The 27958-nt window shown below is 46.0% G+C and overlaps 2 protein-coding genes across 6 annotated transcripts in view; one reads left to right on the top strand and one right to left on the bottom strand.

The window, feature by feature from the left end:
- Positions 1–285: 285 nt before the first annotated feature.
- AWAT2 (acyl-CoA wax alcohol acyltransferase 2) lies at positions 286–8558 on the top strand. The gene is made up of 7 exons (XM_047844874.1): positions 286–370; positions 5983–6093; positions 6475–6545; positions 6792–6996; positions 7225–7399; positions 7984–8183; positions 8404–8558. The coding sequence occupies exons 1-7, from the start codon at positions 286–288 to the stop codon at positions 8556–8558; spliced, it is 1002 nt and encodes a 333-aa protein (XP_047700830.1).
- A 1203-nt stretch (positions 8559–9761) lies between these two features.
- Positions 9762–27958, bottom strand: part of EDA (ectodysplasin A) — a 430954-nt gene continuing 412757 nt past the window's right edge. Inside the window, exons 4-8 of one of the 5 annotated variants that reach the window (XM_047844527.1) lie at positions 20699–20878; positions 19273–19307; positions 18291–18342; positions 15548–15678; positions 9762–13742 (exon numbers count right to left, since the gene is read on the bottom strand). In XM_047844527.1, coding sequence (XP_047700483.1) covers positions 13491–13742; positions 15548–15678; positions 18291–18342; positions 19273–19307; positions 20699–20878 — 650 coding nt within the window. In that variant the 3' untranslated portion in view covers positions 9762–13490. The remainder of the gene's footprint in view (positions 13743–15547; positions 15679–18290; positions 18343–19272; positions 19308–20698; positions 20879–27958) is intronic. The other 4 variants (XM_047844529.1, XM_047844532.1, XM_047844530.1 and 1 more) reach the window with 4 other exon arrangements.

Below are 27958 nucleotides of genomic sequence, written 5' to 3'. Positions count from 1 at the left end.
CACACCAGAGCTTCGTCTGAATTTCTCTACGCAGGTGTGCAAGGGGGTGTCACAATCTCAGCCTAGGCTGTGCCCAAGTGGGTAAAAGTGCATGTGGGTAGACTGCTGGAAGGAGCTGGGCAAGCAGAGGCGGCATGCATCCCTGCTGTCATGTGGGGGGTGGAGACTAGCTAGGGGTTGGAGAAGAAAGCATGAAGAGAGGAAATATCGAAGGCTCCTGAGCAATCAAGCCTAGGAAACCAAAGGAACAGCACTCACCTGGAGTCTCTGGAGACCGCGAGGATGATGTTCTTGCCCTCTAAGAAGGACCTTAAGACTGCCCTGGAGGTCTTTGCTGTTTTTCAGTGGCCCCTAAGTGTCTTTCTTATTGGTGAGTCTTCAGCCTTTGGTAGGGTGACCAACTGCCCTGGTATGCCTGGGACTGAGGGGTTTTAGGGTTTAGCAGGATTTTGAATGCCAAAACCCGGGTCATCCCAGGCATTGCCTGACGTGCCTGGTGGTGGTACTCATGGAATCTCTGAGTGTATATGATTGTGTGTATGTGTGTGTGTGTGTGTGTGCATAGAGGTGTGTGCCTATGCAAGGGTGCATATGAGTGTGTGCAAGCGAGCCTTGATGCAGCGTGAATGGGGAGCTCTCCTGGGTCTACGCTGGGGCATGCCAGGCATGTTTTGGGAAGATGTGGGGCAGTTTCACTGAGGCTAGTCAAGGAAAAGGACTTAGCTGCAAAAGGACTTAGCTGTTCATGAACCACCAGTGGGGAATAGCAGCCTGGTGGCAGACGAAGGCTCTGAAAACCTCTTGTCCAGAGCAATTCATCCATTTATCCAGCCATTTTTTCTGCTACTATCTATACCACAAACACTTTGTGAGTTACTTAGATGCTGGCCACTGTATTCTAGGTGCTGAAGCAAAGCATCCCTGTGGGAGGGGGAGGGGCTGGGAAAAAATTCTCACTTGTCAGGTGGTTTAAGTGAGTACTAGCTGGAGGCAAGGGTGTGAACCAAATGACCTTGTAAGATACCTGGGAAGGACTGCAGGTAGGCCTTGGGAGTCTGGGGCTTGCCAGTGAATAGGGAGCGTGGGCTAGAGGACAGGCAATGGGAGGCTAGGAGGCCTGCCTGGGGTGGGCACCAGGACCCCTCTGTGCTGAAAAGAGCAGTGTTAACCTAGGAATGATTAGCAATCAGAGCAGGAAGAGACCAGCAGAAAGAAATTCATATGTATTAGGTAATTTGTACCTGGTATTTTCACACATATTTCTTCATTTTAGCCTCACACCAGCTTCATGATGTAGAAGCTATTATTATGCATAATAATACTATATATATATATAATACACATATATATATTTACATAATATATATAGTATTATATATTACATAGTATTACATATTAATTGTTATATATTATAATTATATATAATTATAAATTATATATCCATTATATATTATTATATATAATACATATATTATTATATTATTATATATTAATATATACTATATATTTATATAACTAGTTATATATTAAATAATATTAATTATTAATATTATTATATTATTATATTTTATTATTATATTATTATAATATATTATTATATTATTATTATATTATTATATTATTATATATTAATATATACTATATATTTATATAACTAGTTATATATTAAATAATATTAATTATTAATATTATTATATTATTATATTTTATTATTATATTATTATAATATATTATTATATTATTATTATATTATTATATATTAATATATACTATATATTTATATAACTAGTTATATATTAAATAATATTAATATTATAATTATATATAATTATATATAATATATACTATTATATATAGTATAGTATTATATATATAGTAATACATATTATATATAATATATACATATATATTATCTATGTGTGGCTATTGGTGTGTATATATATATATACATTGGCATACATATATATATTGGTATATATATATATACCAATATATACCAATAGCCACACATACATAATAAGCGCTAATATATATACCAATAGCCACACATACATAATAAGTGCTAACACTCACATTAGCTAACATTAATTGCACCCTTTTATCACGTCAGGCACTGTTCTAAGCACCTTATGTGTCAAATAATCTCCATTGTACAGATGAGGAAGCTGAGGTACATGTAGTGTAAGTGGTCTGCCCAAGATCACACAGCTTAGGAAGCAGAGTAACTGGACTGGGAATTGAGCCCACAAGGGCCTGATTCCAGCTTATGAATTTCTTTCCCTACCTCTTGCCTCAGCTCACTCAATGCTGATTGGGAGGTTGGATCTGGATGTGTCCCTGGAGCACATGCTAGTCCAGGGTGCAGTCTAATTCATAATTGCCTCATTTAAAATTTCTGGTAACTGCCCATTCATAACCTTTGCCCATTTTTTTCTGTTGAATGAGTTAACTCTTGAAGCACAAATAGGAACTAGGTGAAGAAGGAGGAGTGTTCAGGGCAGAGAGTGGGTGTGACACATGACAAGGCTAGGATGAGGGAGAGCAAAAAACATTCAAGGAGCTGACAGTGGTTAAGCGGGATGAGGGGCAAGAGACACAGAACTGATGCCCAATCCATATCGAGTGAATGAATGGGAGACAGAAGAAAGGATACTGGAGAAGCAGGCAGTTTGGGGATGATGGTGCAGGGCATTGTAAACTAAGGAATAGGGTTTGGACTTTTTCCTGAGGGCCATGTGGAGCCATGATAGGGTTTGGCACAGGACGACAGCATCAGATTTGTGTTTTCAAGAGATCACTATAGCTCTGTGTAGCAAATTGGTTATAGGAAGAGGCTGTTGAAATCATCCAGGTGAGAGACGGTAGTGATTCATACCAGACCAGTAGTAATTGGGATGGAGACAAGAGGGAAAAAAAGGAGAGATTTGAGAAATTGGAACAGAATTAATAAGGCTTGATGAGGAGAAGATATGGGCAAGAGAAACGGAAAAGGCAAGACGGAGGGCTTAGGGCCCAGTTTGAGGTGGAGCAGAGGAGGCTGAAGGAGGTGTGCGACAGAAAGGGAGATGAGTGCAGGGGGCAAACTGTCCCAGAGAGGTCTTAGAGTCTGCCTGTGGGACATAAAGAGAGGTAGTATGGAACAGGCAGGAGGGCTCTAGGCCTGGGCCTTAGGAAATGTGGGTTCCAGCACTCCCCCTTCCCTTGCTAGCTCACATGGGGTGGGTGGAGCAAATGGCCCCTTGGAACCTTCCAAGCTCTTCACTCTGTTCATGGAATCATATCCTTTTGGACCCTAAAGGCTTTGAGAGAAGACCCTCACAATAAGTCTATGAGGAAGATAAGGCAGACATTGGTAGTGTAATTCCCACTTGGCAGATGAAGTTCAGTGACCAGTCTGAGAGCAGACTCATGGTAAATGGCAGAGCCAGGATTCATCTCACTGTCAGGGCACTCTGCCTGAGGCCACATTGCCTCACAAGATGTCCCCAACACCATCTGGTTTGAGCAAAGCCCAAGGGAAACAGGGAGGTATCCTCTGGACTAGACCCATGACTCTATTTCTTGAAAGGTCCAATAGTTTTATAAGAGTATATCAAAAGCTAAAAACTGCTGGCCTTTGTTTCACCCTTACATCTGTTCCCTAGAGGTAGCCATTTTCAGCTTTGTTAGTTTTGTCTTCTGGTATTTATCTCCACGTGTCTACATTTTACTGTTTAAAATGTCTAAATATTGCTAGTTTCTGATTTAACAACTTTAGATATTGTCACTGACTTTCTAATATGGAAGATGAGAATTTGGTTCTATACACTATTGCTAGATCTGTCCATTTCCTTCATCCTCCCGAGATTGTTGTAGCACAGGTTTGGTTAAATGCCTATGACTAGGAATATCCCTAGGTGAGCCATTTAGTGTACTGAGAGTATATTTCCTTTCTTGTACAATTTTTTGTTTCTCTGGAACTTACAATTGCCTCATTTTAAATTTTGTTTATGCTCTATTAGCTATCTATTCGTTACACCAATTCATCTTCAAACTCTCCACAGACATTAATCTCTCAATATCAGTGAACACATCAGGAATCTGTAAGGTCCTCTCCCGTCCCCCATTGTTTATTTCCTTGAGGATATTGCTGCTGGAGCCCAGCATCTTCCTGTTACAATCTGGTCTTACACATAGCTCTCACCTCCAGGGCCCTTGAAGTACCTTGGGTGCATAATTTAAGAAGGTGCTTACTCTCCGGGTTGTGCAAGTATTCAGTCAGTACTTGCCTGACCCTGAGAGTGTCTTCTTAAATTTTGTGTCCTAAGCACCTTGCTTGCCTCACCCTAGCCCTGGCCCTGGTCAGTTCTTCCTCCATTGGCTCCTTTTTTTCCTGGATCCCATGCCTTCCTCTGTCTTGGTTTACTCTCTTACCTTGATGGACCACATACATCCTCCAGTAGTTTCCTGAGAAACAGACATGGGAGATAAACTCTCTGAGACTATATGTCTGAGATGGTCCTTATTCTTTCATACTGGATTCACAATTTGGCTGCATATAGAATGTCTTAGCTGTGTCTACTATAAGTGTCTGAGTTTAGAGTCTCTTCGGTTCAATTTTTCAGAGAATAGTCCTCCCATTGTCCAATGGTGTAGGGGTGGGGATGGGACCTGGGGTTCTAACTACCTCTTTGATAGACTTTCAATCAAGCCTTGTGCCTCACAGTGCTTTTTGTCACATCTAATGACTCCAAATTATGAGTCTTTCCTATATTTTCTACAACAAACAGGCTTGCTCTTGTAGCCATTCCCCTTGCAGGTAACTAGGTTTCAGCTTTCTTTCCTTGAAGTCACTTACTCCTTCCTTCAACTACTTTCAAGCATGCAAACATTTTGCTGGTATCTCTTGTCCACTCTTGTTGGTATCTCTCTAATTCTTTTTCTTCTTGCAGATCTATACTTTTTAAAACATTCTTATGGTAACTTTAGCGAGGCCTCAGCAAGGAGTCAAGATAGAAACTTGTGGGACGCCTGGGTGGCTCAGTCAGTTAAGCGTCTGACTTCAGCTCAGGTCATGATCTCACAGCTTGTGGGTTTGAGCCCTGCATCAGGCTCTGTGTTGACAACTCAGAGCCTGGAGCTTGCTTCAAATTCTGTGCCTCCCTCTCTCTCTGCCCTTCCCCCACTCACACTCTCTTTCTCTCTCTCAAAAATAAATAAACATTAAAAAAAGATAAAAACTTGTGTTCAATCTGCCATGTCCAGTTGGAAGTGTATTTTGTCTTTTCTAACCTTTATTTTGACCCACTTTCTCTCACACAGTCTCATTCACAGCTGTTTTAAAAACTGAGTCTGGTAATAATTCTAAGTAAGTGCGGCTCCCTAGGACTCATCTCCATTAAGTCTGTCCTAATTATTCTACCTTACAGTGCTCCTGTCTTACTGGAGCTTGACACAGTCCAGTATCTGATTCTGTCCTACCTTGCCCTTTCCTTTGTTTCTCGTTTGCGAACTTGTGTACTCCCAACCTGGATGATACTGGGTCTTCTCTTTCTCTTGTATTCCCTCCACCGATGCCTCACAGAGAAGATTTGGAGAAGAAAATGTGAGTTGGAGGAAAACTGCTCCTGGCTCTATTGTCCCAGGACTCCCAACCTCTAGTGGTTGGATCAATGTGACCCATTGTTGGCTCCCTGCCATTGAACACAGCCCAGAGCAGTGCTGGAGCAGGTCCTGGGGAGTAGAGGGCTTACTGCATGGACCACAGCTGGAGAGGAAAACATCTGGTTTTCCAGACCTGAAGCAGGTTCCCAAGGACAGAGAGGAGATGGAGGGCTGGGGACGTGGACACAGAGACCATGTGCTAAGGAGAGGAAGCAAGAGCACTGAGTGAGCATGTGGGCGGAGTGTGTGTGTGACCTTGAGGTGGAGAGACCCCAAGAGGGAGGGCAAGTGTGAAGGACTGTTCATAATTCATTAACTCTGGGCTGGGCTTCCCTGCAGTAATCACCGTAATCTTTGTCAACCTGTACCTGGTGGTGTTCACATCGTACTGGCTGGTCACTGTGCTCATTCTCACCTGGCTGGCTTATGACTGGAAGACCCCTGAGCGAGGTAGGGGCCCCCCTGGGGCTGCGTTGCGACCTGCCACAGGCTTTTTCCTCTTCTCTTATTATAGTTCTAAGAGACTCTGGCCAATTCCCAAGAAGTCCTCAAGCCTGTCCCTACCTGGCTTAGAGAAGCTGAGGGAAGGGGGTCTTTTTAAAAGTGCTAGAAAGGCCCAGATCAGAACTGGAGTAGGTTAGGGGAAAGGCAGCTAATAAAGCAGAAATGCAGGCCTGTCCCAAATTGGCCCGAATGTGACATAGCCCATCCTGATTGTCACAAGGCCAGGAAACAGTAGGGGGTGAGGGGCCCCCCTGTGGCTCGTTGAAAAGGGCTCTGAAGAAGACAGTGGGGGTGGGGAAAACTTGGCTACATTGGCTCTTTTTTCAGGTGGCCGCCGGGTTACCTCTGTGAGGAATTGGCGCCTGTGGAAACACTACTGTGATTACTTCCCCCTCAGGGTAAGTAGCCCCAGATCCCCACTTGGGTCCCAGGCCCAGCCCCAACTCCAATGCCAGTGGTTGGGCCAGGGTGGAGGTTGGGGGCATCATTCCCATTGAGGCCCACATGAATGCTGCCCCCTGGAGCTGTGTGTTACCCAACCTGTGTGGCTGGACACAGCAGCCCTTTCCCCTTCCAGGTCTCTGGCCATAAAGAGGAATACTCTTCCTTGGCTATGCCCCTTCTGACTCCACTTTCCTCTACAGCTGTTGAAGACTCATGATATCTCCCCCAGCTACAACTATATCCTTGTCTGCCATCCTCACGGGGTCTTGTCCCACTCGTGGTTTGGCCAGTTTGCCACAAACGGCTTATGCTTCTCCAAGATCTTTCCTGGTATCACCCCTTATGTTCTCACACTGGGAGCCTTTTTCTGGGTGCCGTTGCTCAGAGACTATGTCATGTCTTCAGGTGAGTTGGCTCCTAGGATGTAAAGCCAAAGGAAACATGGTTCCTTAAGGGAGAAGTGTTGGGGGAATGGGTGAGAGCAAGGCCAACTCAGTGATCCTCTCTGGTCTTAAAAAGCTACCTAAGGCTCACCTGCCTGATGTGAGGCTCTCTCCTCTTTGAAGATGTAGGGAGGAAAGTTAGGAGGTGTGGGAAGTGGCCAATCAGCTTTTGGCATTTTCTGCCTACCAGGGACCTGCTCTGTGAGCCAATCCTCCATGGACTTTCTGCTTACCCACAGAGGCACAGGCAACATGCTGATTGTGGTGGTTGGTGGCCTGGCTGAGTGCAAATACAGCCTTCCAGGCTCTACCACCCTGGTCTTGAAGAACCGAACTGGCTTTGTACGCATGGCCCTTCGGCATGGGTAAGGACACCTCTGGTCCAGAATGGGCAGAAGGGCTCCAAAAGCCTAGCAGGGAAGGAGTAAGGGGTTTTGAAGAAATTATATCCAAAAAGGGAGGTAGAAAGTTGCTTCTGTGTTGGAGTAGAGACTGGGCCATGTCCTGGAGGCATTTCTGCTTATGAAGAAAGGCTAGAGGGCTAGCCCTGAGCTGCTCTGCCTCACACAAGCCTCTCATCTGGGCCAGTACCTATACGAAAGTACCTCAACAAAAGGCTGTAACCTCATGTCAGAGAGAACCAACATTACTGTGTGGGTTAAAGGGAAGAAAGCTAAATGAGATGGCCCTTGGGTCTTATCTTCTAGTGTTTCAGACCTGTGGGTTCACAGGAGGGTCTGGGACTTGCTTCCTTTAGCTTACTGATATTTTGCCCCTACGGGCAGCCTGGGGTAGACAGTGGGGCCCTCACACTTAGTCTGGACGTAGGCCCAGCTAAGTTAGGTGCTGAGAAACCTATAGGGAGACCTAGGGACCACTGGTAGCACATCTGGCTTTCAGCAGGGTACCTACCTTTCTGGCCATCAAAGTATATACCTTTCCTCTGCAGAGTGCCTCTAATCCCTGCCTATGCCTTTGGGGAGGCAGACCTCTACAGTCAGCACATTTTCACTCCTGGGGGCTTGGTGAATCGATTCCAGAAGTGGTTCCAGAGTATGGTACACATCTACCCTTGTGCTTTCTATGGACGTGGCTTCACTGAGAACTCCTGGGGCTTACTGCCCTATGCTCAGCCTGTAACCACCATTGGTGAGTGAGCCTTTCCACTGGCAGCCACATCTAGGATATAGGCTCTAGTTCTGAGGCTGAGCCTTGGGTTTGGCTGTGTCTGGAGGCAGAGAGGCTGGCCAGGATAAGGGGCATGGTTGCAGTAAGGGTGGGGAGAAACTGGGCATGAGGGCCGAGGCCCATTCTAAGGAGTGAGCTGTTCTGATGCTTTCCCCTTTTCCTTCTCTGTCTCCTCTGGCAGTTGGGAAGCCTCTACCACTGCCCAAGATTGAGAACCCGAGCCAGGAGACTGTGGCTAAATACCACGCACTCTATACTGATGCCCTACGCAAACTGTTTGACCAGCATAAGACCAAGTTTGGCATCTCAGAGACCCAGGAACTGGTGATAGTTTGACAGACATCCCCAGCAGCTTCTCAGCCTGGAACCTGTGAAATAGGACAAAAGTCACCTATGGGCCTCCTGTTCCCGATTTGGCCAGACCTCAATATGAGGCGGGGCTGTCCATTTGGCTGTTCTCTAGACCCGTCTTCTTCCTCCATCTCTCTCCTCCTTCCAGCACTTCTCTGATTTTTCCTTGCGATTACAAGGGAAATAGTCCCAAAGCTCAGGGAAAGCCCTAAGAGAGAAGTACCCCGAGGTTTCCCATGCTCACTCAGCATCAGTACTGAGGAAAATAATGGACAGAATAAAAAGCTTTTCTTCTGAAACTCATTGTGCCCCAAGTAGTCTGTTTTAAGGGCCTAGGATCCCTGATCATGGCTTTGCTTCTCTAGCTCTCACGCAGCCCCATCTCTTGGCATCGAGACTCCTACAGGACTGGGTGCCTTGAGATCCTGTGTGCTTGGAGTTCAGACTCCACCACCCTCAAGCCATAGGACATGGAACAATCTGTCATCTCTGGGCCCGAGTTTCCTCATCTGTAGGATGAAGAATCCGTCCCCTGCTTACCTCAGAGGCCATTGGGAAGATCAAATGATACTGAATGTGATTGAACTTTGGAAATTGGACAGCTATACGAAATTATTCTCCTCCAGTTATTTTGCCCATTTCCTATCCTTGAGCAAACTATGCCCTAAATTCCATGGCATCTGAATGTTTAAAAGAACATTTACAGTGTAAGATCTTGTCAACAGCCCTTCGGAAGTTTAAGTAACCTTTCTAGTTGGGCATCATTCCTTAAGCATTGGTCTCCTCATCTGCAAAATGGGATGATACATCATGGAGGCTGGATCTTGGGTAGACCCAAGCTGTTATGGGCTCAGGCATGAAATATCCATTACAGATGCCACAGTGTCAAGCTAAGGGTAACTTCGTGCTGTGTCTCTGCCTCAGGACAATGTTCCTTTCTTTGTAGGACCTCTGGCTTACTGGACAGGCAATTACAGGAAAAGACCTAAGGTGTTAGGGATGGGGAACGTGTGATCTGACGCACAGAGATGATGTGGGATGTTGGGACAGGAAATTCAGACCTCCTTCCTTCTGTTGCCCCCTCTGACATGAGTGCCTTGGTCCTTCCCCTAGCTCATGTGTGGCAACGCTTGCAAAGAAGCACCTAGCATATAGGTAGTGCTTAAGTCTATTTCAAGAATGGGGAAAAAAGCTTTATTTGCAAAGAATGAACCATTAATTTACACAAACTTACATCCCAGTTTATATACATTATATATAGTTTATGTACATAGTATCTCACACTGGATGCTGACCCCCAAAGCAGCACTGGGCTTGCTCCAGGCCAATCTCCCCGTGAAGCCCACCCTCCACCCCAGTGGAAGTTTTTTGAATAAAGAAATGACACACCCCAAGTCCTCTTGGAGGGAGCCCTGACATGAATTAAAAGAAAGAGTCTGGTTCCTTCTTTGTGCTTACATGGCCTAGGGGAGCCTCTAGGCTGGGAGGTGGGGGATGAGGGGGTGCCAGGGCAGCCTCAGGACATCCTGGTATTAGGCCAGTGGAGAGCCTTTCAGTCCAGAGGCCGGAGCAGGGAAAATGAATGCCTTGGGGGAAGAGTTCTGACAAAGGCTACAGCTACTCTTTTCCCTGCCTGGCCAGGCTCCTGAAGGGGGCCAAGTACTTCTAGTCTGAAGTCTGTGGGTAGAAGAAAGAAGGGGTTCCGTGTGGGACAGGGACTGCTCCACCCCCTTGCTCTTTTGTGTCAGCAGGTCAGGGCTCCTTCACCTTGGGTAGGTCACCTTCCATCTCTGGGCCTCTGTTTCTAGCTCTAAATTTCTCTGAATCTATTTGCACCCACCGGAAGTTATAGGAAACACATGTACTTGCACATGGATTGAAGTCTTTGTTCACCTCCAGGGTTCTTAACCCTTTCCTACTCAGGAAAAGAGATTTGACTCAGGATGGATGAAGGGGGACCTAAGGCCAAGACTACATTTCCCAAGGAGCCAGTAGCTGAGCAGCCCCCCAAAGCTATCTTTTATGCCAGCTTTGGCTGTTGAACCCCAAGTAGCTGGCAAAGGCCCCTGCCATGCAATTCTCTTTCAAACCTCTGCCATCTGCTCACTCACAAATGTCCTCGTCCCATCATCCACGCTAGCCTTGGCCCTCTGGTGAACTCACATCAGCGGAATTCCAGACTATAAATCTATTTTCACATCCTCTTACTAGTAAATTGCTTCACCACTTTGCCAATGACTGCTGCAACTGGCTCCCCAGCTATCTGTTGCTTCCTTCATCACCTCCTTCCCTCTAGGGTTCCTTTTGGGGCTTCACAATGAATAAAGCGTCCTGTGCAAATCTTCTTCCCCCTATAATCCCCTCTATGTCTGGAGAATAGAATGGGTTTCAGAATGTCCTTTAGGGGTACAATTAGGAAGCCTTCTCCTTCCCTCTCCTCACACATCCTCTCGGGTCTTTCCTCCATTAGGACAGATCCTGGTAGACAGAGCTCTCTGTGGTATGGTAGAAAGACATCAGGAATCATTTAGTAGCTGTGGGAAGTGGATCAGCTCCTATAAACTGTCTATAGGATAACCAATGGAAGACCTCACCTGCAGCAGGGGCTGGATACATGATAGGTGGCTGGATTACCAGGTGAGTGAAAAAAACATGAGGGGTACAGTTCTGTTGGTACTAGAGGCCTGCTGCTTAGACATGGTGCCAAGACAATTCTTCTGAGCTCTCATAAGAGCTCTATGGCTGATGGCTATTTCCCAAAGAAATGGCCTACTCTTTTTCCATGAAGCCCCTGGCAGCCAAAAGAACATCAAGGAATTGCCATCAAGGAATGGAAACGAGCATTCCTGGGTTTCTCTCAGGGACGCTGAAGGATTTGGGGTCCTCATTCCCATTTTTATTGGTTCTTTCTAGACCACAAATACAACGCAATGGTGTAGCACAATGGAATAGCTTTGGACTCCGACCTGGCTGAGATCCTGGTCAAAGCACGTAACTTCTCTGAGCCTTGTCTAAATGATGGGAGTTATAGTATCATCGAAGGACATAATAAGAAAGTACTTTCCAAACTTTAAGGAGAGGTTCCCTTCAGTTCTTGCTATAACTGAGGACTGTCTAAGGCACTTTAGAGGAGCCTGGGCCAGACACATGCCTGCAGTTTGCCCTACTTGGGGTTGTAAGGCTCTCATTAGCAACCAGATGATGGTGTCATAGCCCACCACCTCTTACCCTGACCCTTGAAGGGCCAAGCACTGTAGTTATTTGGAAAGGGAAGGTACAGCTGAGAAATGAGTCCCTGTTCTTGGGGGGTTTCCACTGCCTGAAGGGCTTTATCCCCAATCTCTCCAAAGGGAAACTTGTTTCAGGAGCAGAGGTAGCAGACTATACAAGATTGGCCCTCCCCAGCTTTGGACTAGACCCAGCATCCAGAAACCAGACTGGTCCCAGGCAGTTAGAAATAAGGCCCTTGAATGGTCCCACTCTATGATTCAGTGGGAAACTTGGGGTGGGGGTGGGGGGAAGGTGTCTTTGGACCTGGGTACAGGGCAGAGCTTTGCCCAGTGCCTAGATGCTGGCTTCTCTTGAGCCTGGATTCAGGGAAGCAGCACTGGAATCCATGGTGACTCTGCTGTGGCTTTTCTAAAGCCAGAGTGAAGAAAGGTGGGTCAGTAGGGCATCAGGTGCTGCCCTTTTGGATAAGGCCTAGGCTAATGACCACTTGGGTTGCAGCTAACTTGAAAAAAGCCCACTGTCCTCTCCTCTTTCTTGCCCTTTTGGGGTCATGCAGAAAAGTTCTGCCTTGTTGATGCCCAGGGGCAGGCTAGAGTTTGGGAATTTTTGTAGACTATCATGGAAGCTAAATACTAGAATTTGAAGGGACTCCTGGAGGCCATCCAGTCCAACCCATTGCCCCCAGACACAACTTGACTAGATGAATATTTGTGTTGCTTAATAAACGGGAAAGTCTCTTTATGCCCAGGTCATCTAAAGAGTATCCCAGACTTGAATAAGCACAGGTCCCAGGTTAGGCACCTGTCTCAGACAGAGGTAGGCTCTGTGGAGAAAGAAGACAGGAGTTCTGGTCAGGCTGGGAAAGAGAGCAATTGGAAAGGGAGCCAGAGATTTTTCTGAGCGTGGAGTGTGGCTGTAAACAAAGTGAAAGACGTGTGGCCCCAGCATGCCTTCAGGTTCTTAGGCAGGCTGGTTTCTGGCCATTTTCTGCAACTGCTCCAAGAGCAAACCTCCTGTCCCCAAAGCCCAGCGAGTTGCCGCAAAGTGGCTCTCAGCCTGAGTGGGAAGAACACTCTGACCCTCTGGCAGGCTGTGGCGCAGAGCAGCAAGGATGCTTCCACTGTTGAGGATGCCCTGCTTGGCAGGTTTCTGTTTCGGTCTCTGCCACAAGCACGTGCCTTTCCCCTCCCTGCCTCTGTGCTCTGGCTTCAGCACTCTGCTCTCATCCCACAATTGCCCCTAGCCCTACCCAAGAGAGGAACAGCAGCCCCTTAGGCTCAGAGGTTTGCCCCCCCTCCCCGCAGTCTGGCGTACACCTTTGCTTTCTCTTGCCTGTTTCCCTGGAACCCCACTTTAGTGCAAGAAACAATAAAACTTTGACAATAGGGAGCTTGAGGTTGAAGAGTCACGCCAGGAGCCAGTAAACATGAAGCCAAGGAAGAAGGTCCTGCTTCATGCAAACTCTGGGGCTCTATCAACTGTCCTGTTAACTCAAGGCTGTTCTGGAAAGTCAAGCAGGCCTTGTCATCCTGGAGTCACTGGGGAATAAATAGCACTGGGGTATTTGTCTCTGGCTGCAACACCCATATACCTCACTCCACAGCAGCTTGTAGAGGTTCTGGGAGTCCTGGCTCCCAAACCTGGGGCAGGGGCACGAGCAGGGGCAAAACAGAGGGCAGGGGAAATCTAGGACGCAGGGGCCTCGCCCAGCCTGATGGCCCCAAAGAAGGTGGTGTGCTTGCTCATATTGATAGAGATGTCGGCATGCACCATCTTCACAGCAATCTTCTGCCGGGCTTTGAGGAGGCAGACGCCGGCGGTGTAACAAGTGTTGTAGTTGGTCTTCCCTGTCTCGATGCTGCGGGTGCACTGAAGGAAGGGTTTCTCGTCCACCACCACCTCATAGCTGGCAAAGTCAGTGAAGTTGATGTAGTATACCTGGGTGAGAGGCAACGAGAAGGGATTGGGGGAGAGAGGAAAGAGAGGGTGGGGCCCTTCCCTGCGACAACAGACAGGACTGTCTCAGATGAGCTGCGAGCACACCTCGTGAAGGGGGCAGTGCCACTGAGGGCATGTTAGTTGGTCAACAGGAAAGGCAAGATGATGGGCTTATACACGGTGCTTCCCCCACTCCATCTGGCTTGGGTGGCTGAGCAAATCTTTTTTCAATAGTACATGGGCTGTAAACTCTGTGAGGGCAGCAACCATGCCCTTATCACCCCTCTGCCTCCCCCTAACCCCTCCCCTGCCCTCTGCCCTCCTCAGCTCTGGTATGAAGCACAGTGCTCTGCACACAGTAGATGCTCAGTTGGAGCTACAGACAAATGAATACAAATTAACTGCCAAATTCAAGCCCCAAGGGCTATTTGTGGCTGAACTTAGAAGTCACTGATTCCCCAGACAGGGTGGAGTAACAACCTGCCATTCCTTAGGCTCTTTAAGGATGGCCACTCACTCAGCTTGCGGTGCCCCCTCCCCGTGACTGGATTTTTCTCACTGTTTTTGACAGTTGCCTCTTGGCCCCCTGATAATTAAGGAAACATCCAGAGAGTTGGAGTGCTATCCACCACGAATGAGATAAAGGACAAAACCCAGGCCTGGAGGAAGTGCTAACCTATGTTCAAAGGTCTGGTGTCAAGGGAAATTTTCCCAGTTGTCAAGGTGTTCAAGGCCTGAGGCCACTCCCAGCTCTATTCTAGGCCCAGAAAACACCCCAGCCCAAGCTTTGAGTCCCCTTCTCCCCCTGCCAATGGAGTTTAGGAGAAATGGCCTATAGGACATTGGGATTATACCTATGGGCCCCCTGGACACTGGAACCCTCATCTGTCATCCTAAATCACTTTATGAAAGGTTGCTCCCTCCATAGGCTCTTTAGGAAGGAGTAATGTATTTGGGTGCCATATGATTTCTTGGGTCAGGACCCAGGCTGTGCCAGAATGCTTGGTGGGCTTAGCAAGTGCTGGTTAACCCACCTTCTCTGGCCACTGTCCCGTGAGATCCTTCTGTTGGCTCTGTAGTCTTTCTGTCCATCTGCCTGCTTGCTGCCTGCCCCACAGAAGCCCCAACCTCAGGGCTCATCTACCTCTAGCTTGGAGGAGCCACCACAGTGGAGGCAAACAACAGGCGTGGAAGTGGATGGGCATTGGCAGATGTGGGGAATGGGCCCAGGGCAGGACAAGGACAGAAACTGGGGGTGAAAGGGGCTGGGAGAATGATGGCAGGAAGGAGGAGGGAATGACAGAGAAACAGAAAGGTAGACAAGCAAATGGGAGAGAGAGGAAGGAAAGACTGTCAAAAATGTTTTCGAGGTGGAGAGAAAGTCTGCAGGAGCACTATTTATTGTAAAGTTGGCCGTGTGTGTGGTGGGGGGAAGGGGTGCTCAGCAGCCCTGCAACTGACTTTCAAAGAATACATGGAGACAGAGATCAAGTTTGGCAGTAGAACCAAACAGCTCGGTGGGGAAACAAGGGCTCTGTGGCCCTGCAGGAGGGAATCAGATGGCAGGGTGTGGGAAGGGCCTCTTTTCAGTTTTTCAAGGATATCTCGCTAGGGGGCAAAAAATCCAAACCAAAACAGTCCCTTCTCTCTCCCCTCCTTTCAACTCCTAGTGAAGGGCCCCCACCCCAGTCACCCTAGAAAGCAGGAAGTTAGCTGGTCTTGGCTGGCTCCACAGTGCCCCTATGTGGCCTACACCGGATCTGCATTCTGGATGTAAGAAGAGTTAGGCCTGAGACCGTACTCACTTCTACCTGACTATAGATGAAGTAGGTGCCGTCCACCAGTACCTCCAACTCCCCGCTGCGGGGATGTAGCTTAAACACCTTGGGGTTCATAGTGATGCGAGACCAGTCATTGAGCACTCCACCTGAAAGATCTCAGTATGAGAGAAGGGCAGTCACTCAGTACATGTCAGAATAATCTGGGCAACAGAAACAAGAAATATCAAGCAGCAACCCCCTACCCCTATCCCAATGCAACCTGGGTAGCCCAGGGGGCCAAGCTTTAAGAACAGCATTTGGAAGCAGACAGCATTCAGTTTGTGAAGCAGCTGCCAGGCCTGCCTCAGGCTCCTGGGGTCTACTTGTTTGTCTCCCTCTCTCCTTTCCTGACCCCTCCATCTGGAAGGGTCTGTAACTAACACCTTCTGGCTGGAATTGGGAGTGGGGGTAAGAAGAGAGTGGGCATGCTGCCCTATTTTCTTTGTTGTTTTGGGGACTGCACAGGCAAAATTCAGACACTGAGTGGCAGGCTAGGTCTTATTATTCCGTTCTACTTCTTCAGCCATAGCTCCTGAATCTCTCTCCTGTCTTACAGGTTCGTGGGTGTTGTCTGTCCTTTTCCTTAAAAGATTCCTTTTTATAGCTCTTTCATGCCCATTCCTTTTTGGAAGGCTTCCCTGGGCCCTCCAGGAAACCACTCAGCCCTAGGAATTGTCCACCTGAAGAACCTTAGGGATCAGGAGTGAGTCAGATTTCATGGCAGCTGGGATGGGTGACCACTGGTAATAGGACCCCACAGGAGAGGGGGATCTTTTATGAGAGTGAGGGATAGCCCACCAAGCAGCACTAGAATGAGCCAAAAGGATGTTGAGGGTATCTGGGACCTGAGGCACCCTTGGTAAAGCATCTGTCTGTCAGCCCAACCCCATTTGGGGCAGAGGGAGAATCCTACCACCTTTGCTGGACAGTGAGAAACTGTATGTGAGGGCAGAGGACAAGCTTCCATTTCAATCCTGCACAGAGAGGGATGTTCCTTCCTACCACCAGAGGAGGGAGTCCAAGCCCATGGGGTCTTTACCCATCAAAACCTTCCGTTCTTCACCCAAGAAATTATGTTTTGAATGTCCATGTTGGGCTAGTCTCAGGAGGCCTGGTTCTCTGAGGTGTGAGGAAACTGGCCTTCTGGAAGACCTCATCTTCCCTCGAGGTGAAAGTGGGTGGGATAGGAGTTAGGAAGCGAGCCCTGGCTCTACCCCTTCAAATGACTGCTCTGCATGATGTCCTTCCACCCCTGCCTCCCTCCCTTCTGCTTGTGGTAGAACTGAAGATCAGCATAAACTACTATTAGGGATTGGCCCAGAGGGGCTGGAATCAGTCTTGCTGTGTGGTAGTGGGAGCAAAATCTGTAGCTTCTGGCATAGAATAAGCACAGAGGCCACCCGTCCACCCAGACAAATCTATTTCCTGCCTGTCTCACTCCTCCCTGGACAGATGGTGATTATGGCCCATCCAAGACCCCAGGACCCAAGGCACCTGGTCCCAGCAGGATTGTTTGGGTTTTGCTACTATTCTGTTCCTACTTATATTTTTGAGGCTATTAAATTCCAGGCATCCAGGTGGCAGTCCAGGATGTGGCTAAGCCCAATCATTAATGAAGCTCAGCACAGCCAATTCAGGACTGACTGGGCTCTTAGGAGCTGTCCCCATGCAGCAGGTTTCTTAAGCTTCATTTACTGTTTCTGCACTCAGAGCCCCTCCCTTCCACTCCAAGCTCTGTAAGCATCTGGCATCTTGGCTGGCTTGCTGCTTCCCAAGGCTCCTGGGGGTTCATGCATTTTAGGCTTTGTGCACCCAGGGGACTGGACATTATTTTAAAGTGCTGTTCATTAATGAATGTTCATGTCTCTTTGGGGGAAATGATGAACCTAGTCATTCAGGGGAGTGTACATACATCACCGAAGTAGCATAGTGCAGTGGAAAGAATCAGATGGACATAATTTTGAATCTTGGCTCCTCCACTTAGCTGAAAACCTGGGCCAGCTAATTAGCCTCTCTGAGCTTCAGTTTCTGTCTCTGCACAAAGGAGCTAATACCTATATCATAGGGTTGTTGTGAGGATCATATAACATGAAAGACAAAGAAAGTATGTTGAAAATTTTAAAGTACATACAAATATAAGGCAGTATGATTTCTTATGGTATTATTGAATCTCTCTGGGACTCTGGTTCCCCATCTTTTAAATGTAGGGGTTACATTAAATCCGTTTTTTTAACCTCCTTAAACCTGTTTCACCTTTTTATAGATACTAGCATCTCATACTCCGTAGAGAGTCTAACATGCTCCCACCTCACCCCGAGAAAAACTCCCTCCACCCATTTTCTGTGGAGACCGTCAGACAAGAAGAATTTAATTTTCTGTAGTTTTACCTTCTCTAGTTTGTATTGGGAAAATGTTGATCAAACTACACATATCCCCATGGTGACTCTGATACAACCTGCTTCTCCCAGGAGTTCCCAGGTTCGATGATGTCTCAAGTCCCTTTCAGCTTCCTCATCAGTGATTGTAAATGGAATTGGTATGTAGTGATGGGTCTCAGTGCAAGCAATTACCCAGGATGGCCAGTAGAGGGCAAATGGCATGCAGAATGGCCCCCTACCGCCAAGGGTACTTAGCAGCCCAGGAGGAGCTAGGCTGGTGATTACCTGAAGGCTAGGGGTAAGGAAGAGGAGAAGCTCCTCTTGGGGAGAGAGTCTATTTGGACTCTTACCATTCTTGACTTGAATTGCTGACCCTTGGCCCTGTAGATGCACCACGGCTGGCTGGGAGGATGAGAAGGACAGAAAGAGTAGTCACTGGGAGTAATGGCTTCTTGCTTAGCCACCAGTTTCCATGTTTTCACCTCTGACTTCTACTCTCCTTTCATATACCAATTCTGATCCATTTCTCCTGTCTTGGGATGCCAGTGACCACATCTCTGCTAGTGAGTAATATGATTTGTAGCTGTGCCACTTCCTAGCTATGTGACCTCAGCAGAATGGAATGCCTCTGAGCCTCATTTCCCTAACTGTAAAATGGGGATTTTAAAGAATCTCTGTCTGGCCTCTCTTACAGGGATGTCTGAAGATCAAATGAGGTGATGGATATAAAATTCCCTGCAAGCCATCAAGCACTGTGCAGCTGTGTACATTTATAACTGTGGCCAAACAGCTGTAGTGAGGGAGGGCTGAGATGAGATGAGGCAAGGCAGCAGAACTTGCCAATAGACAAAGATTAGGAAGCTCTAAAGACAAGGGAGGAGCCCTTTGGGCCTTTAAGGCAGAAGCCCAGGCTGGGTTTAGCTTGGAGCTGGTTGGCTGATTTTCAAGCTCCTGATCCTAGGCGGTCTGAGTGCCTGAGTGCCGACAAGGTGTCTGGGGTAGCTGGGAAGTTGGAGGCTCAGGTCGATAGGCCTGACTGGCATCTCATTTCAGCTGACTCCTGAGCTTGGATATGGTGACCCTCTGTCTTCTGTGCAGTGGGGGGTGGGGGGGAATGGCCTTGGCAAGACTCAGTTCCCTTAGTTAACGGCAGGCCCTGGGGCAAAGCTTTTCTGCTCATAGACGAGAGGGGGCTGTGAGTGAACCATCTCAGGAGCTCCAGGGTATCCTTACAAAACAAAGCCTCAGCAATTTTAATAGGGAGCAAATTCTAAGGTGGCTCTAGCCTGTGGCCTTCCCTCCTCCCCAGGAAGAAAGCAATTCCCAGCCAACCTGGTTTTCTCGAGGTCCAGCTTTATCAGCAGCACCTGCAAAATAGGACAGGACAATCAGAGGGCATGCTCCTTCTACTTCCCTTTCCCCTTACCTAGGCAGCCAGTGGCAGTGAGACTTGCTTTGGGCAGCCAGGCCTGGGGATGGGGGAGGATACCACTTCCTTCTGTTACTTGTCCCTGACCTGTCTCTTCAGAGGGCCTAGCATCCAGCAGGGAAACTGGCCTCTTGCTAATGCTGGCCCAAGGCAAGCCTCACTGTGCACCCATAAAGACAGATGAGAGAGCAGTCCTGCCACTGTGTGACCCTGAGACAATGTTACTTGCTTCCTTAGTCTTTTGCTCCCTTTCTTTAATTTTCTTCATAGACAGCTTTGCCATTTGTAAATATCTTGCTTCTTTAATCAGGTCTCTCCTCTTCTAGGACATGAACTCCATGGGAACAGGGACCACTTATCAATCTATCTCTTGTATGTAGAAAATGCTCAGTATCTGTGGAAAGATTGGATAAAGAAAAAAAAAACCCTCTATCTCCTTCTCTTGTGGTCACAGTAATGCTGATTAGCCCCACTTGAACTATGAGTCAAAGACCCAGAATTTTGGGGCCTAGAGAAATCAGTTTTGTAGAGAGTCCATTTCTTTAAAGCCCCAAGATACAAGAGGGGAGCAGGAGGAGGAAATAACAACTGACCTAAGCCCTGGCAGTCTGACTCCTGTCAATTCCAATTAGGCAGGTTTGGACTGGCATCTATACCTTTTGGATGCCCTTCTGGGCCCAAGGGAAAAGATGCAAAGAGATTAGATGCTATTTGAATGGGCAATGTGGTGCAGTAATGATGTAGTGCAAGAGGCACTTGGTTCCTCAGTCTCAGTGACTGCATTTGCTTCTTCCACAGTCTGAGGGACTTGTAAGTTTCCAACTGCTTGACCACCAGTGACTGTTTTTCTACCTCTATGGGAAAGGCATGTCAGAGTTCATGGGAGGAGACTATTATAAAGCTTGCCACTTTTTCTAGTTCCCAACATTCCTCTCCATAGCCTGCTTCTAATCAGATGCCGGCCATGTGGTGATAGATGCTGAAAATCAGAACAGACCAAATCCACCCCCCACTGGAACTCTGATATATACGAGTTTACTTGCTCAATACAGGGAGGCCTAGAGTCAGGGAGGGATTGCGATGAAAAGGTTGAGAACAGGTGGCCTGTCCTTGACATGTTGGTATACACAGGAAGTTAGAGTAGGGCAGGCCCTCCTGCCTTCTTACATTCCCAGCTCTCCACGGAGCTGGGAGCTGGGAGACCTGCTTTTCTTACTGCTCACCAAAGCCATCACCACCATTTGAAACTTCTCTCAGGATCACCTACTCCTGCTCTTTTAAGGTACTTGCAAGGAGCCTGGGGGCAGGTGGAGAGACAGAGGAACTCACCAGAAGGTCCCTGGAGGCCAGGGGGTCCTTGAGGACCAGGAGGACCTGGAGGGCCAGGTGGTCCCATAACAGTTGTTCCTGGAATTCCAGGAATTCCAGGAATTCCTGGGGGTCCTTGGGGTCCTGGAGGTCCTGGAGGTCCTGGAGGGCCATTGGGCCCAGGAGGTCCTGCCTTCTTTCCTAAAAGACAAGATTTAGTGTTAAATTTGTAGTTATTGACTGATAATATACTGTCAGGAGTTCTACAGACTTCTAAGGAAACAAGGTCAGCCCTCTGGGAATTCCTGCTGTAATAAAGGTAAACACCTTTATTACACTATACAACACACACACACACACACACACACACACACACACACACACACATCCCTACCCTCTTTCATGAATAATTATTTACAGAACTAGTTTGAAGATATAGAAATAAATGACCCTTAAGGAGCTCAGTCTACTAGGAAACAGACACAGTCACAGGATAGTATAAGTGCTATATTAGTGGCAAAATTAGTAGACAAAATTTTTAAGAGGTCAGAGAAGGCTTCAAAAAACAGGTTACATTTCAGCTGAGTCCAAAAGATTAGAATTACCAAGTGGCCAGACTTGTGGGTCACTTTTTAGAATTGAGAATTAGGCTATAGTTAAAGAGTGTGGCTTTCATATTTACTGCTCAGTTTGGTGGAATTGATGGAGATGACAAGAGGGAGCTAGGAGGACGGCCTGACCTTGGGAATAATATCAACTCCAGGAAGGTTTCCTAGAGAAGTCAGGATGTACAGGAATTAGGGCTTGGTATAGAGGTGGTTGTAGCTGCAAAAGAGAAGGAGTTTGGGAGATGAGAGGTTGGGGGGAATGGGGAGAGAAGGAGGGAGGGAGGGAGAGTGGGAGGGAGGGAAAGAGAGATTAAAGGAAAGAAGGGGAGGTGGAGAGTAGAAAAAGCTAAAGAGGCAGTTGGCAGGTTTTGCTTTTTCAGCTGACCTCTCTAAACCCTATTTTTAAAGATCTCTGGGAAAGGCACTTTTGCAAAGTCCCTTGGTAACATGTTCCAGTGTTTATCACCCCCTCACTGTTAGGAAGTTCTTCTGTATATTTAACTGAAATTTCCTCCTGTGGCAATTGAAGCTCTTATTCTATTCTTTGTGTAGATAGAGAAGAATAGTTACCATCATACACATAACCACCTTCATATGCTCAAAGACATTAAATCACCTATCAACCTCCATTTTTATAGGCTGCATAATGTAGCTTCCCAACATCTCTCCTCAGAGGCCTTATTCTCTCGAATGTATTATTAATCAAACCCACCAACTCCTCCCCTTTTCCTCCTCACTGTCCTTTCAGAAAAATCCTGGCCCTTCTATTCTATATTCCAGTCTTTCCAACATTCCCACCAGGATGTAGCTATTTGACTAAGTCATAACTGTGGTCTTGAACCAAAACCTGCAAGTCCTGTTTACTTCCTTGGCTCTGTGCAGCCCAATTTACCCACTGCAGGTAGCCATAGAAGGGCTGTCTTCTTCCCTTCACTACTTTCTCACAATTTTGTGGAAATCCTAGGAATACAGGGCTTTGATCAGAGACTCCATGACAGTATCTCCACCAGTGGTACTCTCTTAGTTTTAAATGTAACCTTCTTAAATCTCACTTAAACATCTCCTTAATAACTCTGACTCCTTACTCCCCAGACTCTTAGGCAGGAGAATCGTGACCTAGTTTATCAGGCCCTCCTTTAAAAATAATGCTGCATTTTCAAGAAACTCAATCCCTATGGCAATGCCATTCAAGAGGCCAGTTGTCCATGTCTAACCACATCTGCATTTGGAATGAAACAATGGGGTCACTGTGGGGCTCCTTTCCCAGGGAGGAAAGGAAGGTCCAAAGAGCTTCTCTCCCATGGAGTGTCCCTGGAGCCTTAAAGACCTAGAGGCAGGAAGGAGCTTTAGTGTTTTCCCTGCACGTAGCAGCAGCAAAAGATTGGATCTGCCCAGTTTCTAGATTAGCCAATTTCAAGATGCTGAACAGGAAAGCCATCTCCCTTCAGATTTGGGCGGCTTCCAAGTCAGGCTTATTCAGTGCCCAAGTTTCAATTCCAGCTAGTGCAGTGGAAAGAACACAAAATCTGTAGTCAGGAGATAAGGCTGTAAGCCCCAGGTCTGCCACAGACGCACTTTGGGCAAATCCCTTCCTCTCCCTGAGCCTTAGTTTCTCCATTAGTGAAATGAGGAGCTTGGCCTTGATGATTTCTCTCAGTTTCCTCCCAAGACTGAGGTTCTATAAGGAAGAGTGACTTAACCCTGGCAGTCAGGAAACTGCCTTAGCCTGGTTGTAAGGTTTGTTTCTCCATATTGTTCTCTGGGTGGCATAGATGTAGAGGAAGGTGCATATTAGACTGTTCTAAGTCCCAGAATTTTCAGGCCTAGCTGATTTTTCAAGCTAGAGGGTGTTCTTTGGGTACAAACTTCAGTGTCAAGACTGTGAATCTCTTGTGATTGCTAATGTAATGTTGGAAGAATTACAGCCAGAAACTCCTCTAGTCAAAAAGAATAATGGTTGCAGCATAAACAGAGGATGTTCACTTATGAAAATGTTGGAAAGCATTTGGAAAAAAGCTCCTGCTGGGATCCAGTTCTGCAGCTGGTCCTCTTTGCTTCTCTGTAACCAGGCTTAGGCATGTGTGCTTCTCACATTTGCGTAACTTCCAGAAAGTTGGCCCAGAGAGAAGCATGTGCAAAATGACCTCTGGACAACAGGATGCATTTAGAGGGTTGAGTTCCTTCTCCAGGTTTCCTTACTTTAACAGGACGCTTCATGACACAAAAGCCCATAGACTTCTGTACTTAGAAAATTATCCTGTGCAGTCTTAGATGGAAGAGTAATCTCATTCTTTTCAAAGCTAAACTTCACAGAAGGGGCATTTCCCTAACCTTTTAGTGAAAACCAAATTGTTGAAAAAACAAATCAAAGCAAGTGAGTGAGAATGAGAGAGATGGAGGGAGGGAGGGAGGGAGAGGGAGAGACAGAGAATGAGTGTGAGTGAGTTAGTTATAGAAGGGGAAAATTCTATTAGAGATGGAAATTAACTGAACAACTCAATTTACCTCTTCATGCATGTGCCTATTCACTGTGTCCAAGGAAATCTGTATTAAGTGGCTTCTAAATCACTTTCAGTCAAAGTAAATGTTTAAGGTCTATGTGCATTCTCCTTCCAATAACGGCCCATACAAGGTAGCAGTGCTAAGCAGCAATCTGAGTCCCTGCCAGAGGCATTGCATTCTATGGATTGTAATTACAGGGCTTCTAGCCTGGACAATTGCCTTCTATTGTCACTAGCAGGTGTGTTCTCTCAGTGCTCACTCACTGGAGAACATTACAACTGGGTGCCACTCCCCACCACACACATGGCCTATAGTACATCACTAGCCTACTTGCAGTTCCACCAAACATGCCATGCTCTCATCCTTCTGGGGGATTTGAATATGCGGTTCCCTTTGCTGGAATGTTTTTCCCCCTCTTTCTTCCCCTCTCCTTCAAAGTCCAGGTTAAATACTGCTTTTTCCCTTTCTTTCTTTCTTTCTTTTTTTCTTTCTTTCTTTCTTTCTTTCTTTCTTCTTTCCCATTTATTCTTGAAGAAGAGAGAGAGCACAAGCAGGGGAGGAGAAAAGAAAGAGGGAGACACAGATTCTGAAGCAGGCTCCAGGCTCTGAGCTGTCAGCACAGAGCCTGACACGGGGGCTCGAACTGACAAGCCTTGAGATCATGACCTGAGCCAAAGTCAGACATCCAACTGAGCCACTCAGGCACCCCTTTCTTTCTTTCTTTTTTAATGCTTATTTATTTATTTATTTTGAGGGGGGGGGGGCTAGGGGCAGAGAGAAGATCCCAAGCAGGCTTGGCACTGTCAGTGCAGAGCCTGACACAGGGCTTGAACTCATGAACTGAGATCCTGACCTGAGCCAAAATCAAGAGTCGGACAGATGCTTAACCAACTGAGTCACCCAGGCAGCCCTGTTTTTTTTTTTTCTTAGATGTGGTTCCTTACTCCACCAGGGAGAACTACATGTTCTTTCTCTGTGCTCCCACAGCACGCTGTTCATGCTTCTATGATAGCATTTTTTACACTGTAATTATTTGTGTGTACTTCCACTATTCAAGATAGAGGGCAGGCACCACTTTTCGTTTTTCTTTCTTTTTTTTCCCACTTTTTTTTTTACCTCAGTATCTCTATTCCTGATAAATATAACATGCTTATTCATTGTTTAGTTAATGGGTGAAAAAAAACAAAACAAAACTAGTAGCTGTAATTAGAAAGTGTTCCTAAGTCTACCTATTAAGAAGGAAAGTCATCCCTGGACTTGTGTTAGGAGCAGAGAGTATCCTTGTTAAAGCCAGGTGAGCTTTCTATATTTATTATAATTTCCATTTTTAAAAATTAATTTATTTTTAAATTTACATCCAAGTTAGTTAGCATATAGTGCAACAATGCTTTCAGGAGTAGATTCCTTAGTGCCCCTTACCCATTTAGCCCATCCCCCCCCACAACCCCTCTAGCAACTGTTTGTTCTCCATATTTGAGTCTCTTATGTTTTGTCCCCCCTCCCTGTTTTTATATTATTTTTGCTTTCCTTCCCTTATGTTCATCTGTTTTGCATCTTAAATTCCTTATGAGTGAAGTCATATGATATTTGTCTTTAATTTCACTTAACATAATACTCTCTAGTTCCATCCACGTAGTTGCAAATGGCAAGATTTCATTCTTTTTGATTGCCGAGAAACACTCCATTGTGTGTATATAGATACACACACACACACACCCCACGTCTTCTTTATCCATTCATCCATCAATGGACATTTGGGCTCTTTCCATACTTTGGCCTTTGTTGATAGCACTGCTATAAACATTGGGGGTGCATGTGCCCCTTTGAAACAGCACACCTGCATTCCTTGGATAAATACCTAGTAGTGCAATTGCTGGGTTGTAGGGTAGTTCTAGTTTTAATTTTTTGAGGAACCTTCATACTGCTTTCCAGAGTGGCTGCACCAGTTTGCATTCCCACCAGCAGTGCAAAAGAGATCCTCTTTCTCTGCATCCTTGCCAACATCTTTTGTTGGCTGAGTTGTTAATGTTAGCCATTCTGACAGGTGCGAGGTGGTATCTCATTGTGGTTTTGATTTGTATTTCCCTGATGATGATGATGTTGAGCATTTTTTTCATGTGTTGGTTGGCCATCTGGATGTCTTTTTTGGAGAAGTGTCTATTCATGTCTTTTGCCCATTTCTTCACTGGATTATTCATTTCTTGGGTGTTGAGTTTGATAAATTCTTTATAGATTTTGGGTACTAACCCTTCGTCTGATATGTCATTTGCAAATATCTTCTCCCGTTATGTCAGTTGCCTTTTAGTTTTGCTGATTGTCCCCTTCACTGTGCAAAAGCTTTTTATTTTGATGAGGCCCCGATGATTCATTTTTGCTTTTGTTTCCCTTGCCTCCAGGGATGTGTTGAGTAAGAAGTTGCTGTGGCCAAGGTCAAAAAGGTTTTAGCTTGCTTTCTCCTCTAGGATTTTGATGGCTTCCTGTCTTATGTTTAGGTCTTTCATTCATTTTGAGTTTATTTTTGTGTATGGTGTAATAAAGTGGTCCAAGTTCATTTTTCTGCATGTCACTGTCTGGTTTTCCCAGCACCATTTGCTGAAGAGACTGTCTTTATTCCATTGGGTATTCTTTCCTGCTTTGTCAAAGATTAGTTGGCCATACGTTTGTGGGTCCATTTCTTGGTTCTCTATTCTGTTCCATTGATCTGTGTGTCTGTTCTTGTGCCAGTACCATACTCTTTTGATGATTACAGCTTTGTGGTATAGCTTGAAGTCTGGGATTGTGATGCCTCTTGCTTTGGTTTTCTATTTCAAGATTACTTTGGCTATTTGGGGTCTTTTCTGGTTCCACACAAATTTTAAGATTGTTTGTTCTAGCTCCGTGAAGAATGCTGGTGTTATTTTGATAGGAATTGCACTGAATATGTAGATTGCTTTGGATAGTATTGACATTTTAACAATATTTGTTTTTCCTATTGAGGAGCATGGAGTATATTTCCATTTTTTGTGTCTTCTTCAATTTCTTTCATAAGCTTTCTATAGTTTCTGGTGTGTATAGATTTTTTCATTTCTTTGGTTAGATTTATTCCTAGGCATTTTATAGTTTTTGGTGCAATTGTAAATGTGATTGATTTCTTGATTTGTCTTTCTGTTGCTTCATTATTTGTGTATAGGAATGCAACCGATTTCTGTGCATTGATTTTATATCCTGTAACTTTGCTGAATTCATGGATTGGTTTTAGCAGTTTTTTGGTGGAATCTTTTGGGTTTTCCATATAGAGTATCATGTCATCTGCGAAGAGTGAAAGTTTGACCTCCTCCTGGCCGATTTAGATGCCTTTTATTCCTTTCTGTTGTCTGATTGCTGAGGCTAAGACTTTCAATACTATGTTGAATAACAGCGGTGAGAGTGGACATCCCTGTCATGTTCCTGACCTTAGGGGGAAAGCTCTCAGCTTTTCCCCATTGAGGATGATATTAGCAGTGGGTCTTTCATATATGGCATTTATGATCTGCAGGTATGATCCTTCTATCCCTACTTTCTTGAGGGTTTTTATCAAGAAAGGATGCTGTATTTTTTCAAATGCTTTTCTGCATCTATTGAGAGGATGATATAGTTCTTGCCTTTCTTTTATTGATGTGATGAATCATGGTAACTGTTTTGCGGATATTGAACCAGCCCTGCATCCCTATAAATCCCATTTGGTCGTGGTGAATAATTTAAAAAATTTTTTTTAACGTTTATTTATTTTTGAGACAGAGAGACACAGAGCATGAACGGGGGAGGGGCAGAGAGAGAGGGAGACACAGAATCGGAAGCAGGCTCCAGGCTCTGAGCCATCAGCCCAGAGCCCGACGCGGGGCTCGAACTCATGGACCGCAAGATCGTGACCTGAGCTGAAGTTGGACGCCCAACCGACTGAGCCACCCAGGCGCCCCAATAATTTTTTAAATGTATTGTTTGATCCAGTTGGCTAGTATATAATTTCTATTTTAAAGGAGATATGACAAAAGTTAAAAACTACATGCTTGATGTAGTAATCAAAGCAGTATGGTACTGTAATAGACACATAGATTAATAGAACAGAATAGGAAACCCAGAAATGAACCCACAATTATATGGTCAATTAATCTTTGACAAAGCAAGAAAGAATAACCAGTAGGAAAAAGAATGC

Source organism: Prionailurus viverrinus, chromosome X (genome assembly GCF_022837055.1).
Source record: "Prionailurus viverrinus isolate Anna chromosome X, UM_Priviv_1.0, whole genome shotgun sequence".
Lineage (NCBI taxonomy): Eukaryota > Metazoa > Chordata > Mammalia > Carnivora > Felidae > Prionailurus > Prionailurus viverrinus.
This window is presented reverse-complemented; position numbering and strand designations above follow the sequence as displayed.